Genomic DNA, 23,181 nt, shown 5'->3' with positions numbered 1-23,181 from the left:
CTTAACCGAGAATTACTTGCAAATTTGTTCAAAAGTATTCTCCATGTACTTAGTATAAAGAACAAATTATGAGAGTAGGGCATCTGACCAATTATTAAAGTAAATACATATTCATACTTCTTTACCATTTGATTGTCCATTCAAGTCTGGGTGATCCTCTATATATAATGATACAGTCTGTTAAATTATGTGCAGCAATTACTCACTGAAGTAAATGTTGGTGTATGTAGGAAAACGAGAGAAACAAAATGAAATTCCAAACATTTTAAATCTTATGGTTAATTTTATGAGACTTCCCTTTACACTTCTGTTTCTACTCACAATTATACATATACTTTTCATATGATCATCACATGACTATTTGAAGAAAAAAAATCCTTATTTATATTGTGATGAAATGATCATGTCATGAGTATGACATCACACAATTAGTATAACATCATACAGTGATATGTATGACATCATACAGTGATATGTATGACATCATACAGTGATATGTATGACATCATACAGTCATATGTATGACATCATACAGTTATATGTATGACATCACACAATTAGTATGGCATCATACAGTGATTAGTATGACATCACACAATAAGTATGACATCACACAATAAGTATGACATCACACAATAAGTATGACATCACACATTAAGTATGACATCACACAATGAGTATGACATCACACAATTAGTATGGCATCACACATAAGTATGACATCACACAATTAGTATGGCATCACACATAAGGATGACATCATATGCATACCTGCCAACTTTACCAATATGCAGTATATTACTTTTTTCTCACCCACCAAAATTTAATTAAATTTTAATTTATTAAACATATTAAATCACAGTAGATTGTTTCAAGATTTAAATATTTTGTGCTATTTGTAATTTGTACAGGAAGGTGAAAAAATCCCTGATATGCTGTAAATTTGCAATTATTTACTCTCTGAAGTTGGCAGGTATATCACATCATTATGACTCACATGATGAGTATGATAATGACATCACATGATAAATATGACATCATGATTATGTGTACCAGATCATGAATATCACATAACTATCAAATAATGAATGCCACGTTATCATTTCTTAAATCAAAACTTAATCCTAAAAACAAATTATTCATGATTCAATAATCAAAAACTTGTTAAAGATTGTTACCAATTAATTAACTATGTATATAGATATTTATATAACGGATGTGTTATTACATAAAAAGACTTGAAAAGAAACATTATTACATTCAATTCTACTAATCCTTAATGTTCAATAAACATTTACTATAATACTATTACTGACAATAGTACTTACAAATACAAGTCATTCAATTATATCTTATCATAAATTCTTACATAAACAACTTTAAACCTAAAAAAAAAAACATTAAATATAAAACAATCGGTAAGTAACCATTAATTTACACAAAAAAAAACATAAAAAATATATCTTGGGCAATTTCAGACTTAATGTTTTGTTTTCAAATAATGTAAATCATCTCTACTATTAAGCATGGTTCAATAATCATACCAAATATGGATATTATATATACATCATTAATATATAAGGTCTTTTTTTTTTTACATTTGACAGTTTAAGTTGAGTTGAGTTCAATAAACACTATAAGAATAACTAGGGCAGTTGGGAGGGGTAGAGAACCTAAGAACAAAATTATTCTTTACAATTTGTATCAGAAAGCGTCCAGCACTGTAGTATACATAAACAATGATTAAAAATCATTAAATACTCAGGGGCGGACCCAGGGGTATTGCCCTAGTGGCCTGGGCAACACTTTTAATTTCATACTAAAATAAAATTTAGATCCCATTTCATCGTATACAATATTTATATAACGTTATCGAAGTCCAGGGCTGGAAAAGAATATTTGTAAATGAATTTTGGAAATTGTGGTGTTAATTAACTGCTGATTTAAATACTCAGTGTCCTGGACTCTTTGGCCAACCCCCTTAAAATAGTCCTGCGACCGCCCCTGATAGTTGTTATTGAATCAAATGAGCATATATATTGAATTATTTATTTTAACAATTAAGGATTTGAATATTATTAATCAGAGTTAAATCTATTATTTGTTCAGTTATGCATATCAGTGCATTTATGAATTAATCGTAATTGTATAAAATTATTATTTTTTTATATGCAATTAAACGTGACCGATACAATTGAACAACATATGTTATATTTGTAAAGCTCTCTCTACACTATCAAACTTTATGTGACAAAAAAAATATGATGTGCCTATAAATGGACATAATGATGTCATATCACTACCATATTTTGGCACATCACATATTTTTGTCACATAAAGTTTAATAGTGTAAACAGGACTTTAGTAATAATAATTTGTTGGGAAACATCACAGTAAACACAATTTGGCACCGCAATAATGTAAATACTTACTAGTATCTCATATACGATATAAATGATACAAATTGATAAAGAATTATAAATCTACAAAAAAAAAAAAATGCAAAAATCATCCAAAAAAAGTAAACTGTAAAAAAAAATAGAACTTTATATTAAACTAAACTAAGACTGTATTTACATCATGTGACTTGGTGGATGAATGGTAACTAAGCAACTGTTGCCAGGAAGGTTGTTGATATTTAGGAAGACATATTTATTATAGGTGGATTTTAATCAGAGCTGTAATTTTCGTAAACATTGTAAATAAACACACAAAAAAACATGTTCATCTTAATATCATTTTACGATACATTGACACATATTTTGTAATGGTCAGTCCAGTTAAATGTAAATATCTATCGAGGCAGCTTCTAAATTTTGAAACTTAACCTAAATAATTAATCAATATTGTTAATACAATGAGCAAGTATAGTTTTGGTCACATACAAATTAAGAGTACCAATATTTGTCTTAATACATTGTTAGTTGATCTTAAGAAAAAAGAACTTATTACAGTTAGTGTACACCTGTATAATGAATATTCATTAGCCAATATGACACTTATTTCTTACAAATCAAAACAGTACAATACATAATTCTATTTTCAATTATGCTATTTTGTTCATGAAGGGCAAAGTTCAGCCGATTTATAAAAATATTTCAAAGTTGTTAGTAATAAAAATTGGTGAATGTTCTGGCGATGTGAACACCAAATGTGTGACTATCAAAATAACAATACTATAACTGCACTTTGTGGATATGTAAATAAATCTTATTATTAATATCAAGTTTTTTTAAAACCAACAAAGATTAACAACACAAAACATTGACTGTTAAACAATGTTAGTATAAAAATAGGAAAATAAGTAACTAAGTATTTCTGAGATCAATCTCATATTTTACTGTTAATAATTTGGCACAAAAGAAATGTTTAAATCTATAAATAATAAAAACGCCAAATTAATTCCAACCGATTTTAAAGTTACTATAAACTGGGAGGACAAATGTGAATTAATAAAATAATTACAAGATTTAAAAATCAAACTGTATTAAAAAAAATGTGTTGTATTAAAGTAAATTTTGGTTAGATGGAGTCTTGGTCACAAACTCAAAATAGAAATGTCCAACTGACAATGACATCATATATTTGAATGTAATGTCACTATGTCACAATGTGAATATTGTTCCAATGAAATAAAAAAAAACTTTGAATTTTAATATATTTATTGTTGTAGCTAAATAAATAAGGTTGAAGTTCATCTACAATTTTGGGTCATATTTAAGATTGCCTGGGAATAAATTTGGACAAAATAAATGGAATTTAAATTCTCAATCAATTCGAATAGATACAGTGTATGGTTTCCGATAGAAAACACATAAAAGTGAAATCAGACATTAAGTATAGGCCTGAATATTTAGGTGGTTTTTTGTTTCTTTGTATTGTTTTTTATTTTAATGAATTATCTATTTCTAGGCAAACTTTTACCTAAATATTATCTGCAAAGAAACAATACTACAAAAGTACGGCAATATTATTTTACCACTTATGAATTCCATATTTTGTACATAAACTATTGCCAGAAATTTAAATAATTATACTAATAAACCTGGCAATCTTGCCATATAAAACAACATGCCGGCAGCCATCTTGATTTACCGGTTTGTGTTACTTGACCAAGTATCTCAATAAAAAGCACTCCTAGAGCATCAGTGTTGCTTGAGGGTTTCTTTTGCAGCCAAGATTAATGGCACCAAACTTAGAAGCGGCTTAGATTTCCTAAGAAATGGGTGCTGAAATTAAGAAAATACATTTAAGTACACAGTTAAATACAAACATATACAATAGTATACAAATCTTTACAAATTAAATGTGGAGAAATTCAAGATTCATGAAATGTTATTGGTCCACTTTAAAATGGAAATTTGTTTTTCTTGGCATAATTATGACAATTAAAACAACAAAGAAAAATACATCAAATCAAATGTTATTATAATTGACTATTCTTTCTAGTCAACGAGCAAAGCCAAGTGAATAATACAGTCGGGTGTCCATGAAAATACTCTCCATTCAACTTTTATTTAATTAAGCGGTCTCCTGAAAGTTTTGTTTAACAGTGCAAACAAAAATATGACAGAATTATCATTTATTCCATCAATACTGTTTAATCCTGTTGAATGTCAGCTAAAATAAATCTCATACTCTGCATTCAACTTTTATTTAATTAAGCAGTCTCCTGAAAAAAAATTCTTGTTTAACAGTGGAAACAAAAATATGACAGAATTATCATTTATTCCATCAATACTGTTTAATCCTGTTGAATGTCAGCTAAAATAAATCTAATACCTGTAAAAGTTCTCCACTTGATGCACGCTTGTCTACGTCCATATCCAAACATTTCGACAGAAAGTCACGAAATACTGGCGTTAGCTTGTCCGGATGTTGAATTTCCGGAGTACCATTCGTTGCTATCAAATATAGTGCCTACAACAAAAAAGAATGATAAATAAAATCCTATATCTATGCAGGTGTTCAAACAAGCCTCTTTTTCCTGAAGTTCCTTGTTCAAACTACAGACCAGCATTACAAGTGCTAGTAAATCAGTCTATCATAGCTCATGACAATTTTGTAGCCAACTCTAACGAGGCTAGCCAGCAGGCATCTACTACTATGCTAGGCCTAAAACAAAGGCTAGCCAGCAGGCATTTACTACTATGCTAGGCCTAAAACAAAGGCTAACCAGCAGGCATCTACTACTATGCTAGGCCTAAAACAAAGGCTAACCAGCAGGCATCTACTACTATGCTAGGCCTAAAACAAAGGCTAGCCAGCAGGCATCTACTACTATGCTAGGCCTAAAACAATCTTTCCTCAATTGGCTTTTTTTGTGGAGAAAAGAAGCCCATAAACAAATCTTGGCTATGTCAAATACAAGATTCAGATTCGATTTATTAAGTCATTTATACATATAGTACAATAATAATTGTTTTCTTGGCAGTAAAAACACAAACAAGACAATACACACATAATATTTACATTCATGATCAACATGGAACTTAACAACTGATCAAACAATATAAAATACAAAAGACCTATTTATACTTAGTTTTCAATTAGATATGGTGATTCACCCTCAAAAGAACCGCTTTTGGCAATGTTCTATCAAATATACTTACTCTTAGAGGGTTTTCATTCAGATATGGTGATTCACCCTCAAAAGAACTGCTTTTGGCAATGTTCTATCAAATATACTTACTCTTAGAGGGTTTTCATTCAGATATGGTGATTCACCCTCAAAAGAACTGCTTTTGGCAATGTTCTATCAAATATACTTACTCTTAGAGGGTTTTCATTCAGATATGGTGATTCACCCTCAAAAGAACCGCTTTTGGCAATGTTCTATCAAATATACTTACTCTTAGAGGGTTTTCATTCAGATATGGTGATTCACCCTCAAAAGAACTGCTTTTGGCAATGTTCTATCAAATATACTTACTCTTAGAAGGTTTTCATTCAGATATGGTGATTCACCCTCAAAAGAACCGCTTTTGGCAATGTTCTATCAAATATACTTACTCTTAGAGGGTTTTCATTCAGATAGGGTGATTCACCCTCAAAAGAACCGCTTTTGGCAATGTTCTATCAAATATACTTACTCTTAGAGGGTTTTCATTCAGATATGGTGATTCACCCTCAAAAGAACCGCTTTTGGCAATGTTCTATCAAATATACTTACTCTTAGAGGGTTTTCATTCAGATATGGTGATTCACTCTCAAAAGAACCGCTTTTGGCAATGTTCTATCAAATATACTTACTCTTAGAGGGTTTTCATTCAGATATGGTGGTTCACCCTCAATCATCTCAATGGCCATGATACCTAGACTCCATATGTCAACCTTAGGCCCATATTGCTTCCTTGTAACCACCTCTGGGGCCATCCAGTAGGGTGTGCCTACCATTGTGGTTCTCTTGCTGTTTTCTGGAGTTATTTGAGCGCAAAAACCAAAATCAGCTGCAAAAGTATAAAATAATCACACAATTAAAGCTCTGTCTGTACTACAAACTAGTGTGTGATGTGATATATGGTAGTGATATGCTTAAGTATGGTAGTGATACATATACATGATAACAACAATGATTATGACTATAAGGCTATTGTGGATATGATTTTAATGATCATTATAGGACAGAGGTGAATAGATAATAATAAAGAAAATGATGATGATAATTGTAATAATTTATTGATTCAGAAATTCGATACTGGGATTAATCTATAACCAGACAATAAAAATGCGATACATACTTAATTTGACGTTTCCATCCATTCCTAACAGTATATTATCACTCTTAATATCTCTGTGGATCACACCATTCTCATGTAAGAACTGTAAAGCCTGCAAACACTGTAAAGAGCAACAAAAACGAAATATTAGAATAGTTTACAGATACAAGTCTCCTGCAGCTTCCTTAAGCTCTGTCTACACTATCAAAAATTAATGTAACAAAAAAATATGATGTGCCATATATGATATATCATGACCATATTTGGGGACATCACACTTTTGTTGTCAAAGTAGTGTATAGAGTGGGACTAAGACTTTAGTGGGCTAAGTTAAATAAGGCCCTTCTTATTTACCAACTAAGCAGCCCGTTGGGCTAGTCATAACAAATAAATAAATTAATTAATTACTGCTTACTTCTCTACACACACTTGCGATTTGACCTTCATCCATACAGGTTTCTGTGACGACATCTGTGAGGGAGCCACCAGCAAGAAATTCCATTACAACCTTAAAAAACAGAAAATTTCCCATCAGGATTCTGAAGATCTATCTTTAAACATGTTCAATCTAAACATTACATTCAGACCAAAACAAAAAAAAACAAAACAAGTCTGTATGCATGGACTTACCCATAATTCCTCAGCTACGAGGTAGCTGTCTACATAGTTGACTATATTTGGATTCTTATTCTCTCGCATCACAAGAATTTCATTAATAATCAATTCTTTCTTGGGCTGCTGTTGTAAGTTCATCTGTTTGATAGCGACCTAGAAATAACAAATGGAATAAAGGATATATTACATCATTTCTATCATGATTATTTGTTTATCTTTTAAGGCCGTGTTTCTGCAGCCGATAATTAATCAATAAACTGCCTGTGGAAACGATTCCGATAAAAATCGATAGATATCTCACTCAAATAAATGTGATAATTTTTAACCTTTGACCTCAAGGACAAATTTTTGCGCTATGACTGGGCACTTGGGTTGTTCGGTAATTTCTGATCATGCATTGGTTATAAAATTAACCGATAAGTTTGTAATGGCTGCTGAAACACGGCCTAAGGCGTTAACACCCCACACAGGATTGAAATGGTACTTTACAAATGTATGCTGAATCTTTGGTTTTAAATTAATTTTAAATCTCCATGCGATACCTCTAGCATATTGACAATATGATAATAGTCCAGTGCAATAGTGCAGTTAATTATGCTATAATATTAGATTATAATTTTAGATTTTAATATAATAATTTAATAATAATAAGAATCAGCCAATTCTTATTTAATTTGATACTTAATACAATGCCCAGCAGAGACGTCATTAAAAGATTTAACAAAAAGACATTAACATACCATCTTAACCTCTGTCTACACTATCAAACTTCATGTGACAAAAAGTGATGTACCCATAAATGTATATGTATGCATGTATGGACATGATGATGTCATATCACTACCATATTTGGGTACATCACTATCATATTTGGGCACATCACACTTTTTTGTCAAACTAGTTTGATAGTGTAGACAGAACTTAATAAAGCTTGTTTTATTTAATTTATTCATTGATACAATCTTCAAATTGACTTTTAATAAAAAACAAATTATGAATGTCATTATCTATAAATTTACAGGATGTTTGAGAATATAAGACATAAAAATAAAGTTATTTTCCAAACTGCTTAACATATTCTGTGTGCTGTAAAGCTAGGCCGACTTTGATTGATATTCGGCTTGCATAGATACTGTTCCTCCAGCACAAGATTGATAAGACACCCCAGGGAGAGATTGTAAGATGTATGAATGCCGACGGCGCCAAGGGCCTGAATAGTTATTCTAATTTGTGCGAATTGTTAGAAGTTAATGGAAGTAAATAATGTATTGAATGATAGTGACCAGTCGTAAGTGTCTTGGACATTTCTGTGCGTATAAATCAATCAATAATAAACTGTTAAAATGCATGTTTTATTTCTATCTGCTACTAAACCAAAAGTTCTACATTAAAGAAAGAATAATAAAAGGACGATACATTATTATAAATATAAATTAATTATATAAAAATCACAGGCACAGAATAAATTCTAAACCGCCTGGTGCTAACTGAAAGTTAATTAATTAATTTGAAACGATAAAGATGAGGAAACTGTGAGAATGACAAAGTCACACCAACCGAGATTCAAACCCGGAACCTTCTTCTTGATATCATATGTCCTAACCATTAGACCAATGGCGTTTATATATATATATTGACATTTATCATCTAAGAGGACACCGTTGGGATGCCACAAAGTGTCCCTTATTAGGCGTTTTCCTTGGCTATAGTGTTAAAACATACATTGCTCCTTATTCATTACATGGGAAAGTGTCCCTTAATAGGGGTGTCCAAACGAGGGGTTCTAAAGTAATGTTAATATAATGGTATCAGTCAGTTTATATAGTTTTAATATGTCAAGTACATTATCTCTAAATTGAATTTTAAGTTTAAGGACGTCAAGGATGATGAGAAGTGTATTCATATCAAAGGGGCACAAAGAGATTAGGATGATTGTAGGCCTACTTACTTCGTTTCCAGTAGCAATTTCAATTGCTGTGTACACCACCCCAGATGCACCTTGTCCTATCTTCTCAAATTTTGTGTACTTCTTTTTAGGATCACCTACACTCACAATGGACCCTGCCAAAATAGAAAAAAGCTAATATAACGAAAATCATAATTGTATTATAGTTATTATTTTAAAATTCTTTAGTGATTTAGGAATCCTCACCCATTTAATAATAGAACTTGCTTACAGTAAAACCCCTATTTAGTATAATACATCTTCAGAACCCAACCAGTTGTCCATGAATTGGCCTTGGCTATATTATAGTTATTGTACTAAAATTCTTTATCAAGGGGTTTTGGAATCCTCACACTTTTAATAATGGACCATGCCAAATACAGTAAAACTCCAATTAAGACATTTTCGGAACCCAACCATTGTCCCTAGGCTCGCGCTAACCGCTCGCCAATTCGCCAATGGCGACTGGAGTCTCCATTTGGCGAAAATAATTATTGCCTCGTTCGTCAAATTGGCGAAAATACATTTCCAAGCCTAGGCCTAGCCTGGTCGGCGTGACTTCTTATGGGAGCGAGAATTCGCCACACTTCGGTACTTTCTGACTCGGGTACACTTTTTATCACAACGGCATTTTATGTGACGACGTCACGATCGCCGTGTTCATTTTTTTAGTTCTGTTTAAACATGCGCAGAGCGTGCCTCGATGACGTTTTAATGACACACAGTTAATGTGATTGGTTCGTGGCCGGTCGTCGTCGACGTGATGATGAGCGAATAAAAGGGGAAGTCCCTATTCTTCGACGTAGAAAATGAACTTCGAGAAGAAAATGTAAACAGAAACATGTGGACAAATACTTCCGTAAACGAGGCTGTTCTGTTATTTAAAAAGGGGAATTTTAAATTTAACAAAGTAATTACCTCAATAGTATAATGTTAACATGTTTAATTTTATTTCCCTTTCGATTATTCTAACCGAAAGTTGCGCTTTAAATTGAATAGCTAAGAAACAACGTATACTACAACGGCAACCCTGGCCAAAGCGCCTTTCGGCCGCCTACATAGAATGGGTTACGGCCGCTGCATAGCAAATTCAAAGCTTCTTAAATTTCTGTGGTACATTTCTTCCTAACGTACTTGTTTTATATAATAGATTGATAAATATTCCACTTATTAAATAATTTAATAAATCGGTAAAATTGACGTTTCGAAGCAAGTATTCCATGATTAGAGGCGACATTTTTCGACATGCCTCGTGTGCGGCGAATACTAGTTCAGAAAATGGAACAGTCCACTGTGCGGGGGTTATCCAATCATTAATTAACGCGCTAATACCTAGGCGACGGTAATTTAGTAATAAGCGGAGAACTGAATCCCCCGTAAGGAAAATGGTAAACACTGATATTTATGGTAGGGATTATTTTTTTCAGTGGTTGGTCTTGTTGGCTTCTTCGCACCAGGTCCACGCAAAGTCAAGTCAAATAAAACGATGTGGCTTATCAAACAGAAATATAAATTAGCTTTAATTCATTACTAAATTAGCCAGATTTTGATAATGAGAAAGGCTAAAAAATTGTTATCGTTAAAATTGACATATGAGGCGGATGTACATAATAATAATAACCGATTTACATATCAAAATAAAGAGTATCGAACGAAAATCAGCTTCATTGGGATAAATAATAATAATATAAATGTAAAAGAAGTAAAATAACAAACAAATACATGCATTATTTATTTAATAAACATTTTTGTGAATTTTTATGGTTTTTTAAATTTGGCTAAAGGATTTTCAATTTGGCTAATGTTTTTCAAAACCTTTCGCCATTTTGGCGAACGAAAATTTGACCTTAGCGCGAGCGTAGTGTCCATGAATAGGGGTTGGCCATAGTGTTAAAATGTATATTGCCCCTCATTCTTTTCGTGGGCAAGTTTTTAGAAATTTATAAAGAAATATAACACCCCTTTAGTTGCATTGGAACCTCCTAAAACATAGTGATATAGTGACATTAAAATGAGGTTAATTTGATGTATAATATGTTTATCTCATTAAATGTTAATCAGCATATCTCATAACCAAACGTAATTATCATGTAAACCCTTTTATAATGAAATATATTTCTGAGAATATTAACAAGACTTAACAATGCACCAGCACGGTTTGCCATCATGTCAATGGGTTTCTAAAAATAGAACACTTCTTTTCAATGAATACATTAAGGAGTTTGCGATTCGTGATGTCCTATGACCTAGAGGTTTTTACTAGAACCCCGAAACCCCGCCAGCATGGTTTGCCATCATGTCAAATGGGTTTCTAAAAATAGAACCCTTCTTCTCAATGAATAAGGAGCTTAACTTCAAAAATTTTTACTAGAGCCCTGAAATCCCACGAGCAGTGAATAATGGACTTACTTAATCTTTCAAGAATTTCTTCATCACTCATCTTCTTCTTTTTTTGTTTTTCTCGAGTTCTCTCCATCGGCGTTTGTGCTGCTGGCGGCGTTTTTGGTTCAGCCGGCTGTGGAGGTGGTTCGATGCGCGAGTAATATTTTGAACGTGTGTGCTCAGGCCTTGGTGCCACTGGAGGGGGTGCTTCGGATTCATTATCATCATCCTCTACAGAAGCTTTACTTGGTTTCTGTAAAAAAAAATGAAACGTATTTGTATAACTCCATATTTAACATTAATCATATCAAAGCAACTTGGTACAGAAGCACATTTAGGCCACTACCGCCAGATGATTAAGTGGTAATTAACTAGTGGCCCAAACAGGCTTCTGTAACTTGGTTATCGTAACACAAAAAATAATTTATTTTTAATGTCTATTTCCATTTATAAATACATTGGTAAATTTGCCTTTGGTTTTGAGATCACAAACCAGGCACTAAGCCTTCATTAAACCTGCGGTGTGGACAGGACCTACATCATCATTCATTTTAAAAGTCAACGTAACATACCTCTGATATTGAGACAGAGCTTAATGTGTCTTCTATGCTTCCAGCATTCTTCTTCGCTGTGGCTGAAAAATAATCATAATGTTTTTTCAATAATACAAAATAACACAGTCTGTTCACTTCATGCAGGGTCATAGGTTAAAGTCAAACTGGGTGAACAAAGCTTATTACAGAAACAACAAACTTTATTCTTAGTAAAGGCCACTTTACATAGATGAGCGGTATAATAAGTGGGAAAACACATCTCTGTATTTATTCTGAGCGGAAACCGCCCATCTGCTCTGCGTTTTGTGTAAAATTGTAAAGGAATAACATAGATTCTATATTTTTATTACCGTTACCGCTCGTATGTGTAAATTGGCCTTAACTTGGCAAAATAGATTTTTATGCCTTTCTGTAGTGGATACAATTCTTCCACCACAAAAACAATTACCTAATGCCTGTAAACATGAATAAATAATAGGCTGTATTAGACCTCACATTTTCTTCATTTCTTAAATTTGCAAAAAAAGTTACTTACTAACAACTTTTACATTTGACATCATAAACTTTTCGTTGACGCCTTGTTTAGACGAGTCGTAGAAGTTAAGCACGTCCAACACAGCTTGTGGATTCTTCTGTTGTTCATTTTTTGTGATGTTTGCCATCGTTAGCAGTTTTGCCCAATGTTCCGGCATCCCCTAAAAAGTGATAAAAACAATGTTTTTTTAATGTAATAATTATTACTCACTTTTTAACTAATTTTGTATTTCTATTTTCTCGTAAATATTCAGGTACACTTTCATCAAGCTCATTGTGAGTTTTTATGTGTTTCCTTTTTATCTCATTATCATTTTTCTGTTTTTTTTTTTATATTTCAACGAGGATGAATAAAGAAAAAGTAATATTAAATGCATAATTAAGTATATTTTTAGCATAAGTAATAATTGGAAAACAAAACAGAATTTGATTATAGTACCTGTAATCATTATAGAGTATCATTATTAAATGACAAATATTTATAAAGCTCTGTCTACACTATCAAACTAGTTTGACAAAAAAAAAAGTGTGATGTGCCCAAATATGGTAGTGATATGCCCAAATATCGTAGTGATATGACATCATCATGTCATTGTCCATCTATATGGGAACATTAAATCTTGTTGTCACAAACTTTGAGTGTAAACAGAGCTTTAATTAATTTCTACCACTTTTATGTTTATTATTATAATTAAGTAAAGGTCCTCGTATTATCAACTCAGTGATTTTTCAATTTAACATTTTGAAATTAAACTACATATTGGATGGTACTGTTTATATTTATTTTTCGGTTGCTCTAAAACAATATTGAATTTTTATGTTTTCATACTGTGTTTATGTATTTTTTTTTAAATGTATTGATTGATTGAGCAATGCTGGTATTTTAAATCAAATTTAATTATAACATAAAAAATGACTAATTGACACTGAGATTTGACATTAAAAACTGGTACAGTAGCTTTACTGTACCATTACTAAGCCTATCTTACGATACCTTGGAATATTACAGCATGGCTAGGCCAACTTTAGTAATTGACTATGTCTCATCTAATTTACATAAATAGTCCTGCAGACGGCGCAGCTGGCCCCTGGGGATTTGGCTTGCAGCAAAGAGCTCATTCTTTAACTAAAGCAATCCAGGGTAGCATATTTGTGTTTTATTTCCAGGAAAATATATCATTTGAATAAGCATAAATTAAGTAATATTATTAATAATAATTTGAGTACAGGTACTTAACATATTGTCACATGCACTATAAAATGTTTTTTATTCCAAGTATTTTCAAAATGAACTTTGAATTCTTAGAACAATGAATATATTATGCTTTCATAGTATAGAAACCAATAAAAACAATTTTTCCCATTTTTATTACAAAAAAGTCATTATTTCAAAAATTGCCAATGTAAATATAAATAAAATATTCATTTTAGGATTTTTAGACTGGCATTGTACTAGAAAATTCGACATTTCAATTAAAAAAGATAGCGCCATTTCGTTCTCTAATAAGACACTTCTGGGAGATGAGGACTTGCCCGCAAATGACAAGAATTTTATTTATGGACCTTAACAAAACCTCAATAAATTTGTTTTGACATAATGGAATTATGAGTCATACTAAAAACATTCAGAAATAATAAATAATTGAACAAAACATGATAAATACATTAGTTATAACATTTCCACGTATTAAGTAATGTTTTAATGGTGGAAATTTCTTATAAATAAATTACAGGTGAGATGCTGTGGTTGTAAGATGTGTGAATGACATTTTTAAAAGGTTTCTGACAAACAGTGGTTGCTCCATGAGGATATAAACTATTTAAATGTATACTTACTGTGAATTCGCCCGTGACAATGTCGAATCCAACATGTACCGTGTGTTCAAAACTTGTGGGTAGGGAAATTTGTGGTCTGATTTTACTATCTGTGAAAACACAAAAAAAAGAAGAAATGTTAAAGTTATTAAAACCAATTCTGACCCTTATTTTTTTTTTTCTTTATTATTTCTTTGCCCTTAATCTGTTTTTTTTCCCTTGTACAGTAGGATATCAAGAGCTTTTAACAAGAGCATCTGTAATCATTTTTAAAGCCATAACATTTTAAAGTTTACACTATCAAACTAGATTGACAAAAAAAGTGTGATGTTCCCAAATATGGTAGTGATATGCCCAATGGTAGTTTTATGACATCATCATGTCCATATATGGGCAAAACATTTTTTTCACATAAAGTTTGTTAGTGTAGACAGAGCCTTTTAATATAAGCACATGACAAAAGTATGTATTTTGTTTTAAACTTTCCACTAAAATTGAAACACATTGACATTTGGCAAATTACATACTGCAGTACAATAGTCAGTGGTCAAACTCTAGGAAAACATAAACAATAGGGACATTTTCCATTAAAATGGACTCTTGCTTTGTCTTGCTGGCACTGCATTTACTTTCATAACTTAAAGAAATTTATTAGCATTTTTTTTATAGACACTTCTTTCTTTTAAATGTTTTAATCTCATAATTTATTTGTAAATTGAAAGATATGTTTTTTTTTATCGTTATTCTCATTTTGAAAGAAATAAATGTTTACTTGTCTTGAATGAATGAAAAAACTGTATTCCACCTGTTTTGTTTTTGGAGCGATTGTGACACATGGACAGAATTCACGTTTAAGTCGCATACAGTACCTTCTCTAAATTGAATACAGTAGTGAATGTTGGACTGTCATCTATCACTCTATTTCATTAAAACAGATTTCAGTGATGTGCAAGATATAACAGTAATTTGTAATCAATAAGCAAACACCAGAGACATCTCACCAAGGCTGAACAGTGTCTCAATCTATACTTGATTGATTGATTGCAGAACAAAACTTTTTTTTCTCAAACACTACAAACTATAATTTGAAACATTCATTCATCATCCTTTTGGTTTTTTTTAAACCAAAAACAATCAACACAGAACATTCATTAAAATAAAATCAATCAAAACTCGAGATGGAATTAATTATATTCTAAGCCTAAAAGTATGGCAATTTTACTACTGATAACTCATCATTTTTTGTACATACAGTAAGTTGGGGACCCCTCATGAAACGTCACAAAATAAACATGAATATTCATTAGTCATATCCATAAGATCTACATTAACTACAATTCGCTAATGCAACGCTTTCCATTGAGCCATCTGTGTACTGTAATTGTGTCAATTAGACTATGGACTTTGCATGCTGATGTAAGGGGTTCGAATCCAATGACCAACTTCTTTTTACTTTATAAAGTGAGAGAATAGTAGATAATTTAGAGGGTTAGGTTTAGTTAAATACAGTTTTTAGGAAGTAGTTGGGCTATCTTTCACAAGGAGTCCCCAACTTATGTACGAAAACAAACATCCTGGCATTGTCACTGTATTCATTGTACTGTACTTTAAAAATTTACCATTTGTATGCTTTAATCATTGTAAAGTGCTCCAAAATTGAAAAAAACAAGAACTGTGTTAGAAAAATTATCAGCAAAATTCATAACCAAATTCTGTCGTCGTGATTCTAGGGGCTTTCCACGAGGCAATGAGTAACATAATCTTCATCTAATTTGGCCATTTCCTGCCACCACTCAGTGTTTTAATAATAATATTGTCTCATGGAATATCTTTTTTTTTTTAATAACTGTATTAAATCCAGCGCTCACAAACTGGGTGAAAATAATTGCCAAAGTGCAGAGATTAACAGAACACTAACAGAGTGCTAATTAATATTTTGGATTAGATAACTAAAGCTAATGTCTACACTATCAAACTTTATGTGACAACAAAATACCATGTTTGTCCACATAACAATTTTTTTTGTAAAACTAGTTTGATAGTATAGACCGAGCTTTAGATTTTATTACAGTATGGGTTTGTGACATCATTAACATCGATGATACAACAATGAAATTACAAGGGAGGAAATGTAGTATTTATGCGTTAAACTGTAGTTGAATGTATTAAAGTTTGAGATAGGCTGTCACGATTATGAACTTGAACGGTTCTGAAGTTTCTCATCTGTGTTGTAGTTTATTTGGAATATATAATAATAATAATAAAAGCGTGAAAGTTATACAGTACTACTAGCACACATACATTACAATTTTGAACAGACCATAACTTAAAATCGTGGACATCATCATGAACATAAACAAACATTTAATAATATTTATGAATACTATACTTGGCAATTTTCCTAGTAAAAAATGTACTTCTTTATTCAGTGTTATTCAATCTAGTTTTTTTATAACATTAAAAAAGACTGTATTTGCCTAATGCCTTTGTTGAAAAAGCAAAAAATATCAGTAGAAAACTCATAATATTGCAGATTGGCAATTCAAACACTATTTCCATGAAATTGCATATTTGTTGCATACTATCTGTAATGTATGTACTTTACTGTTTAATGCATTTTGTGAATATTACGTTTTAACCTTGATGTTGATGCTACTGTAGCTATACATTGCTGAAGCTGTATCTTATTATGCTTAAGATCTGTATCGTACAACTCCACAGGTCTGAACCAGAAAAAGATTAGTGGAAGCCACCTCTTACGACATTTATTTTTCGTTCATTACGACAGCTCAAGGAAGATTAGTGAATCGGAATATTTTCATGTTAAAATGGTTAGTTGTACATAACAGTGAATATGTTTCAAAATATCAAATAATATTCAGTAATTACTGAACAGTATTTAACATAATTTCATTTTGAAATAGGAAATTCTATACATGAAAAATTTAAATTATTGTCCTCCTATAGTAGTAGCACAGTTGGCTAAATACCGTTTTAAACAATTCCATAGAAAGGTCAAAAGGTCATGCAATCTGAAAACAAAAATGTTTGTTTCAACATGAACTATAAAATAATTTCTAGTATTGCAATATCCATTATTTTCCTCTATGAAAATATGAAATATTCATTATAATTTTACACAAAAAATAAATGAACAAATACATATTTTTAGAAAATTCACGAGGTCATGGCCTTTCCTGGAACTACCCTGAAGTAAAGTAGGCTTCATTTCAAGCAACTTGATACTAAACAAATACACATATCATTACAAATTTTAATTTCAAATGAATACTAAAAACAAAAGTAAAGTGACAGTCTGCAATTTTAACGGAGTTCAGAGTTTTTATTTTATTTTAGGATTGCCGCCTTTTATGGTTCTTTTATGAATCAATTCTATAAAAAAAAACTTTTACAAACGAAAGCTTTTGACAAAACATTTTTGATCGTCAACAGATGTAGTACAAAGACTGAATCTGTCACTCGGTGGCTTCCTTCCTGTTACAGAACTATATCTTAATCTTGTTGCTTCCTATCTATATTATAACAGAGAGATTTTGTATGCTTGTTTGTCATACGTAACACATTTTCCCTACTACTGTACAAGACTCCATACACATGAGGTATCAAAATGACTGCAATTGTACTGTAACTGGAAATGTTTATGACATTTGAATATTATCTGCCATCTTGGATCCAAATTAGCGGCCAAATTGGGGTTTAAATGCCCAAATTTTCTTCACTTAGGATATTTGTTACACATTTTTATACTGCATAGGGTATCAAAATGCAACTGTACTGAGAAATGTTTTATACGAAATTTGAACATTATAGTATCCACCATATTGGATCCAATGTAGCAGTAAAAAATGGGGGTTAAATTTCCCCCCAATTTGGATGTTTGTTGGTTATTATACAATTTTTTGCTATTGCACGCATTCATACACAAAGGGTATCAAAATGACTGCAATATTCTAACTGTATGTACTGGGAAGGACATCCAGAGCGGGGGTCCGAAATTGTAATGTGAAACCCCCCACAGAATAATGAGGTATCAACGTGAAAAACATGATAATATAGAAAATTTAAAACATTCCATGACTTACTTTTATCATCGCTGCGTTGGTGCCAAAATTTTAATTTCTTTTTACTTTCTTTCTTTTCCTCTGCTGGTGTGTTTGGTAGGGGTTTCATATTATTGCCGTCCAACTTGGCATCCTTCCCCAGGGTACTGGTTATCCTGAGAGGGGGCGCCGGAGGAGTTTCATCACTATCCATTCTACCGCCACCGTTGAACATGGAGGAAACCTCAAGTACCACGGTTCTGAAAAAGAAAGAATAACGTAAACGAATAACCTGTGACCTAATCTGTAAGAGTCCCTTTTTGTCGAGTACTGACACCAAACGGCACCCGATCGTCTGCCAACAAACGGCGCCAGTTCGTCTGTCCACAACGACAGGGGCTGAATGAACCAGTACATATGTAGGGGTAACCCCCTACTCTTCCGAAAGATGTACTAGGTTCTTTAAAGTGCACACGAGCTAGATGTGTACACTGGACCTCCAGTTTTAAGTCCTTATCCGAGAAAACTTTGGTGACTTTAACACCATAAATGGTACAGTACTAATAAGCAGTGTGGATTAGTTTGGTTTATTTCTGCTTAATGCTACATAAATATTATACTTAATTGCTTTATTATTTTTATCATGAAATGAAAATAAAACACTTTGCTTATAATATTCACATCAAGCCATAATACAAATACATACAGTAATCCAACTGGTATATTTTAAAAATACAATTTATGAGTAACTTATGCTTTGACTCATTTGATACTGTTGTACAGTACAATACAGTACAGCACTACTGTATATAACCACTTGTCTGCAAACTGGATGGCACACAGTACAGAATAGGTTCAGAATTATTCTCTATTTTGTAATCTATAGTAGACACCCAATTAAAGGCCAATTTACACTAGACAAGCGGTAACTGATTAAAATATAGAATTTATGTTATTTCTTATGTCCATTTACAGTACACAACCGCGGAGCAGACGAGCGATGTCTGATCAGAATACAGTAGATACATATTCTGTGGGAAAAGCTATGCTGTTTTCTGCTTACCGTTACCGATCGTCTGTGTAAATTGGCCTTAAGAGGATACCTTCAAGACATACAAAGTATGTATCCCCTTAATAGGGATTGCCACTGAATAGGGGTTGGCTGTACTGTAGGGTTAAAGCCTGTTGTTTCAGTGGAATGTATTCCACTTAATAGGGTGTCTCCTGAATAGGGTTGCCTCTAAGGAGAGATTCTACTATTAAGCTCTGTCTACACAATCAAACTACATAGTTTGACAAAAAAGTGTGATATGCCCAAATATAGTGCTATGACATCATCACGTCCATATGGGAACATCACATTTTTTGTGTAGACAGCTCCTTTTGTCAAAACTCAGTCAACTAGTTGTGAGCATAATGGGCCTGGCACAAAGTTGAATAATCCTGTCCGATGACTTTTAGGTCTACAACCTTTACCCCATTTCCTAACTTGCCGCGTACAGTCTGCAACTCTAACCTCTCCTGCCAAACGTAATTTGTAAACGCACATCTGAATGACTTTTACAAAATGTTGTGATATGGGATCAAAACATGCAGTCCTACCTATAAAGCGTTGAAAAGTTACTTTGCATGATTACCGTAAATCCAAATTTATAATCGCAATAACGTTATCCAGTATGATTGCGTTGCAGTCGTCTTTGGGAATGTAAATAATTTAATATTTTAGCTACGTTATACGTTTCTGGCAGACAACCAACTCTATGACATACTGAGTGACTCATTTGCTAAATGCAAGGGCAGATCTGCTAGATAAGGGATTTAAGTTTGACTTACTAAAGCATACAATTTAACTAATTTGAAAAATGAATATTACTAAGTAAATAAGTTGTCAATTTTTAAAATTAGTTTAAAAAAAATAAAAAAATACAGTATAAATAATATAATAATGAAATTAGAAAACTACTGTTAATTAAAAATAGGTGTTTTCTTTTTAGAAGATCAGGCACAAAAGATAGATTTTGAGCCAAGTGTAGTTTTTTCATACAAGACATGATATCGTATGTGAATGAGGCTAACTAAACATAAATTGATATATTTCATCAGGTTGTATAAATTCTCAGGAAAATGAAACTTGCTTGCATAAAGATATAGTACTCATACAACTTTAAGTATCCTCTCAAAATTCCAGATCTTTATGCTAATATTTATGATCTACAGTAATTACTACAGTACAATAGGAGGCTCCTAGATCCGTTAGTTTCAAAATAATGATATCCTATTTTTAATTTACTTTGTTCCTGTTGCAGGATACTCTGCCATTTCTTCTTGCTTTCAATTCAATTCATGTATTATTCAATGGTCTAGTGAATTCTAAAAATCACACAATCATTAAAGGAAGAGCTTTGGAATAAATGTCAATAGAATATTGTATTGTATATATTATTGTATTGTAATGGAAATGATTGTAATTATTTTTTAGCTTCACCGAAATAAAACTTTAGAATTTTATGGTGGCATTTCCTGCCTAATAAAAATAGCAATTAATATATAATTTAATAAAGGTAAAAATATTAAAATCAGTGGTTTATAGTCTCACTTCTGTCAATCTTTAATTATCAGTGAAATTGTGTTGCATCACACCATAGAGATATTATATTATTATTATGATCACACACATGATAAACTGTTAGTTGATCACGGCCTTGTAGAAGAACACCTTTATGGTGACACAAGCTTTTCCGTGTTAAAATAAAGTATTTATTATTATTATTATTATTATTATAAACTATTGTGAATGGCGCACTTGGGTGCGAGTCACCTGGCAATCATTTTATTATAAGTGAGTACCCAATTCAACCATTTGGTTGCCATGGCCAACCCATTGGTTTTTTTTTAAATTGTTTTTGATGTTTATATATTATATTATGGAATACAAAAACATACAGTATACAATATATTACAAACAAACAGTAAATTTAAAAGTGCTTTAGACCAGGTTTATATTTAAATCACACATGTGATTTACACTAATATTGGATATTTGTTCATTAATTGTTAATGCCATATTTGAGCATCGTCTGTCAAAAGACAATTCCTGAATGGAACCAGTTAGACCGGAACATTAGAACTACACTAAATATTGCCACTTTTAAAGACCAACTGAACACTATTGACATCGAAAATCGAAAGTAATTTCTCAAAAGTATACTTTGCTATAAATTAATATTTTTGCACATGACCCTAACGCGATAACCAGAGATGGTGTTTGTACGTTACGGATACAGATAATATTAAACTAATCATCGTCATCATCTTCTCTGAATCAAACATTACATTGTCTAGAAGTTTTTTTTCTTCAGAAATTTTATTCTAAAAAAATTTCTAATACATTATTTGAAATCTTCAGTTAGCAAAAACATTGTATCGTAATGTTGTAGTACGGCATCAGTCTGTATATATAGTATGAGCTAAGTTGGTAAATCTTAAATTAGCAACAAGATTGAAGTGTTGTGGTGTTGGTAAATTTAATGTTTATACATGTGGCCAAAAACAACTGCATGACTCATTTTGTTGAAGCCTTGAACGATCATTTTGTTTGGTATGGTGGCTAAAAATAGAATATTTATTATTATACAGACAAAATAGGATTAAAATTGATATAAACTTATTCTGTAAGGAAACAGAATCATAATCGGTTATAGGTTATTTCCCATGTGTATAATACTATTCTAAAAACACCGTATTTGAGGCACAGCTAATGATCGCTTCCTTCACCTAAGCAGGAAGTAGGCTCAGAAAAAGGATTTTCATCAGGCTTCGTGAACACACCACCACCAAACAACACAGCGGATCCGCTGGCATGAATTCACATAGTCAAAGCCTGGGAAGATCTTGTGGATTTTCCAGACATATTTTGTCATATTAAGCTATATTGAAAGTATAATTAAACCCTATCAACATGTATATATATAGTGAATAACTCCAAATAAAATATAACATACCTAGAAACGGAACAATCAGGGTACTTGTAGTACAAACAGCGACAAATATTAAAGTCAGCCTCTTGCCTGCTGAACCAAAGGGTTTCACGCTCTGGTGGTCTTTTGTTATTTCATATCCAGTATAAAGTGAAGATGACCCAGAGAGAGAGGGTTGGTGTGTGCACATGTTTGGTACTTCGTTTGCGAATTTCGGCTGAATTTATTTATTTACGAATTCTACTAACCTGTTATTTATTCATTGATAGCTTTTTCTTTGATCCCTTTCTTTTCCCCTTATTCGTTCTTTATTTTTCTCTTGCCATCCATACAATTTGACTAGGCTACAATTAAATCAGTATACGAGGGGGCCTACAATATTTGTAAATGTTCACATTTATTTTCAATAATTATACTCCCCTTTCCTTTTTTTTTATCTATATACCCAATATCAAATACTTTCTAACAAATGAATATGTAATACAGATAATTTAATACGTTACAAATTTGTGATGTCTTCAATTAAATGTTTTGTTTTCATATAGGCCTAGTATACTTTTCGTTCCCGTTTTGTTACAA

General features: G+C 31.9%; 1 protein-coding gene across 1 annotated transcript; it reads right to left on the bottom strand.

Annotated features, from left to right (window-relative positions):
* Window positions 1-263: 263 nt before the first annotated feature.
* On the bottom strand, window positions 264-22,706 carry LOC140050352 (serine/threonine-protein kinase PAK 3-like). The gene is made up of 13 exons (XM_072095507.1): window positions 22,627-22,706; window positions 18,668-18,885; window positions 14,586-14,674; window positions 12,751-12,910; window positions 12,234-12,295; window positions 11,689-11,914; window positions 9,283-9,395; window positions 7,350-7,487; window positions 7,135-7,227; window positions 6,741-6,840; window positions 6,253-6,449; window positions 4,783-4,920; window positions 264-4,229 (listed from the first exon to the last, which is right to left on the bottom strand). The coding sequence occupies exons 2-13, from the start codon at window positions 18,858-18,860 to the stop codon at window positions 4,146-4,148; spliced, it is 1,593 nt and encodes a 530-aa protein (XP_071951608.1). The 5' UTR covers window positions 18,861-18,885; window positions 22,627-22,706; the 3' UTR covers window positions 264-4,145.
* Window positions 22,707-23,181: the final 475 nt, after the last annotated feature.

The sequence above is a fragment of the Antedon mediterranea genome, chromosome 5 (assembly GCF_964355755.1).
Source record: "Antedon mediterranea chromosome 5, ecAntMedi1.1, whole genome shotgun sequence".
NCBI classification, from domain to species: Eukaryota; Metazoa; Echinodermata; class Crinoidea; order Comatulida; family Antedonidae; genus Antedon; species Antedon mediterranea.
Note: the sequence above shows the minus strand (reverse complement) of the source record. Positions and strands in the feature narration are given on the sequence as shown.

What these genes read in the sequence shown, in the direction of transcription:
- LOC140050352 (XM_072095507.1), bottom strand. Translation starts at nt 18,860, where the DNA reads ATGTTCAACGGTGGCGGTAGAATGGATAGTGATGAAACTCCTCCGGCG. An exon ending in AGAAATTCTTGAAAGATTAA is followed by an intron (nt 9,396 to 11,688) that starts GTAAGTCCATTA and finishes CTATTTTGGCAG; the next exon opens with GGTCCATTGTGAGTGTAGGT. An exon ending in TCGCAAGTGTGTGTAGAGAA is followed by an intron (nt 6,841 to 7,134) that starts GTAAGCAGTAAT and finishes TGCTCTTTACAG; the next exon opens with TGTTTGCAGGCTTTACAGTT.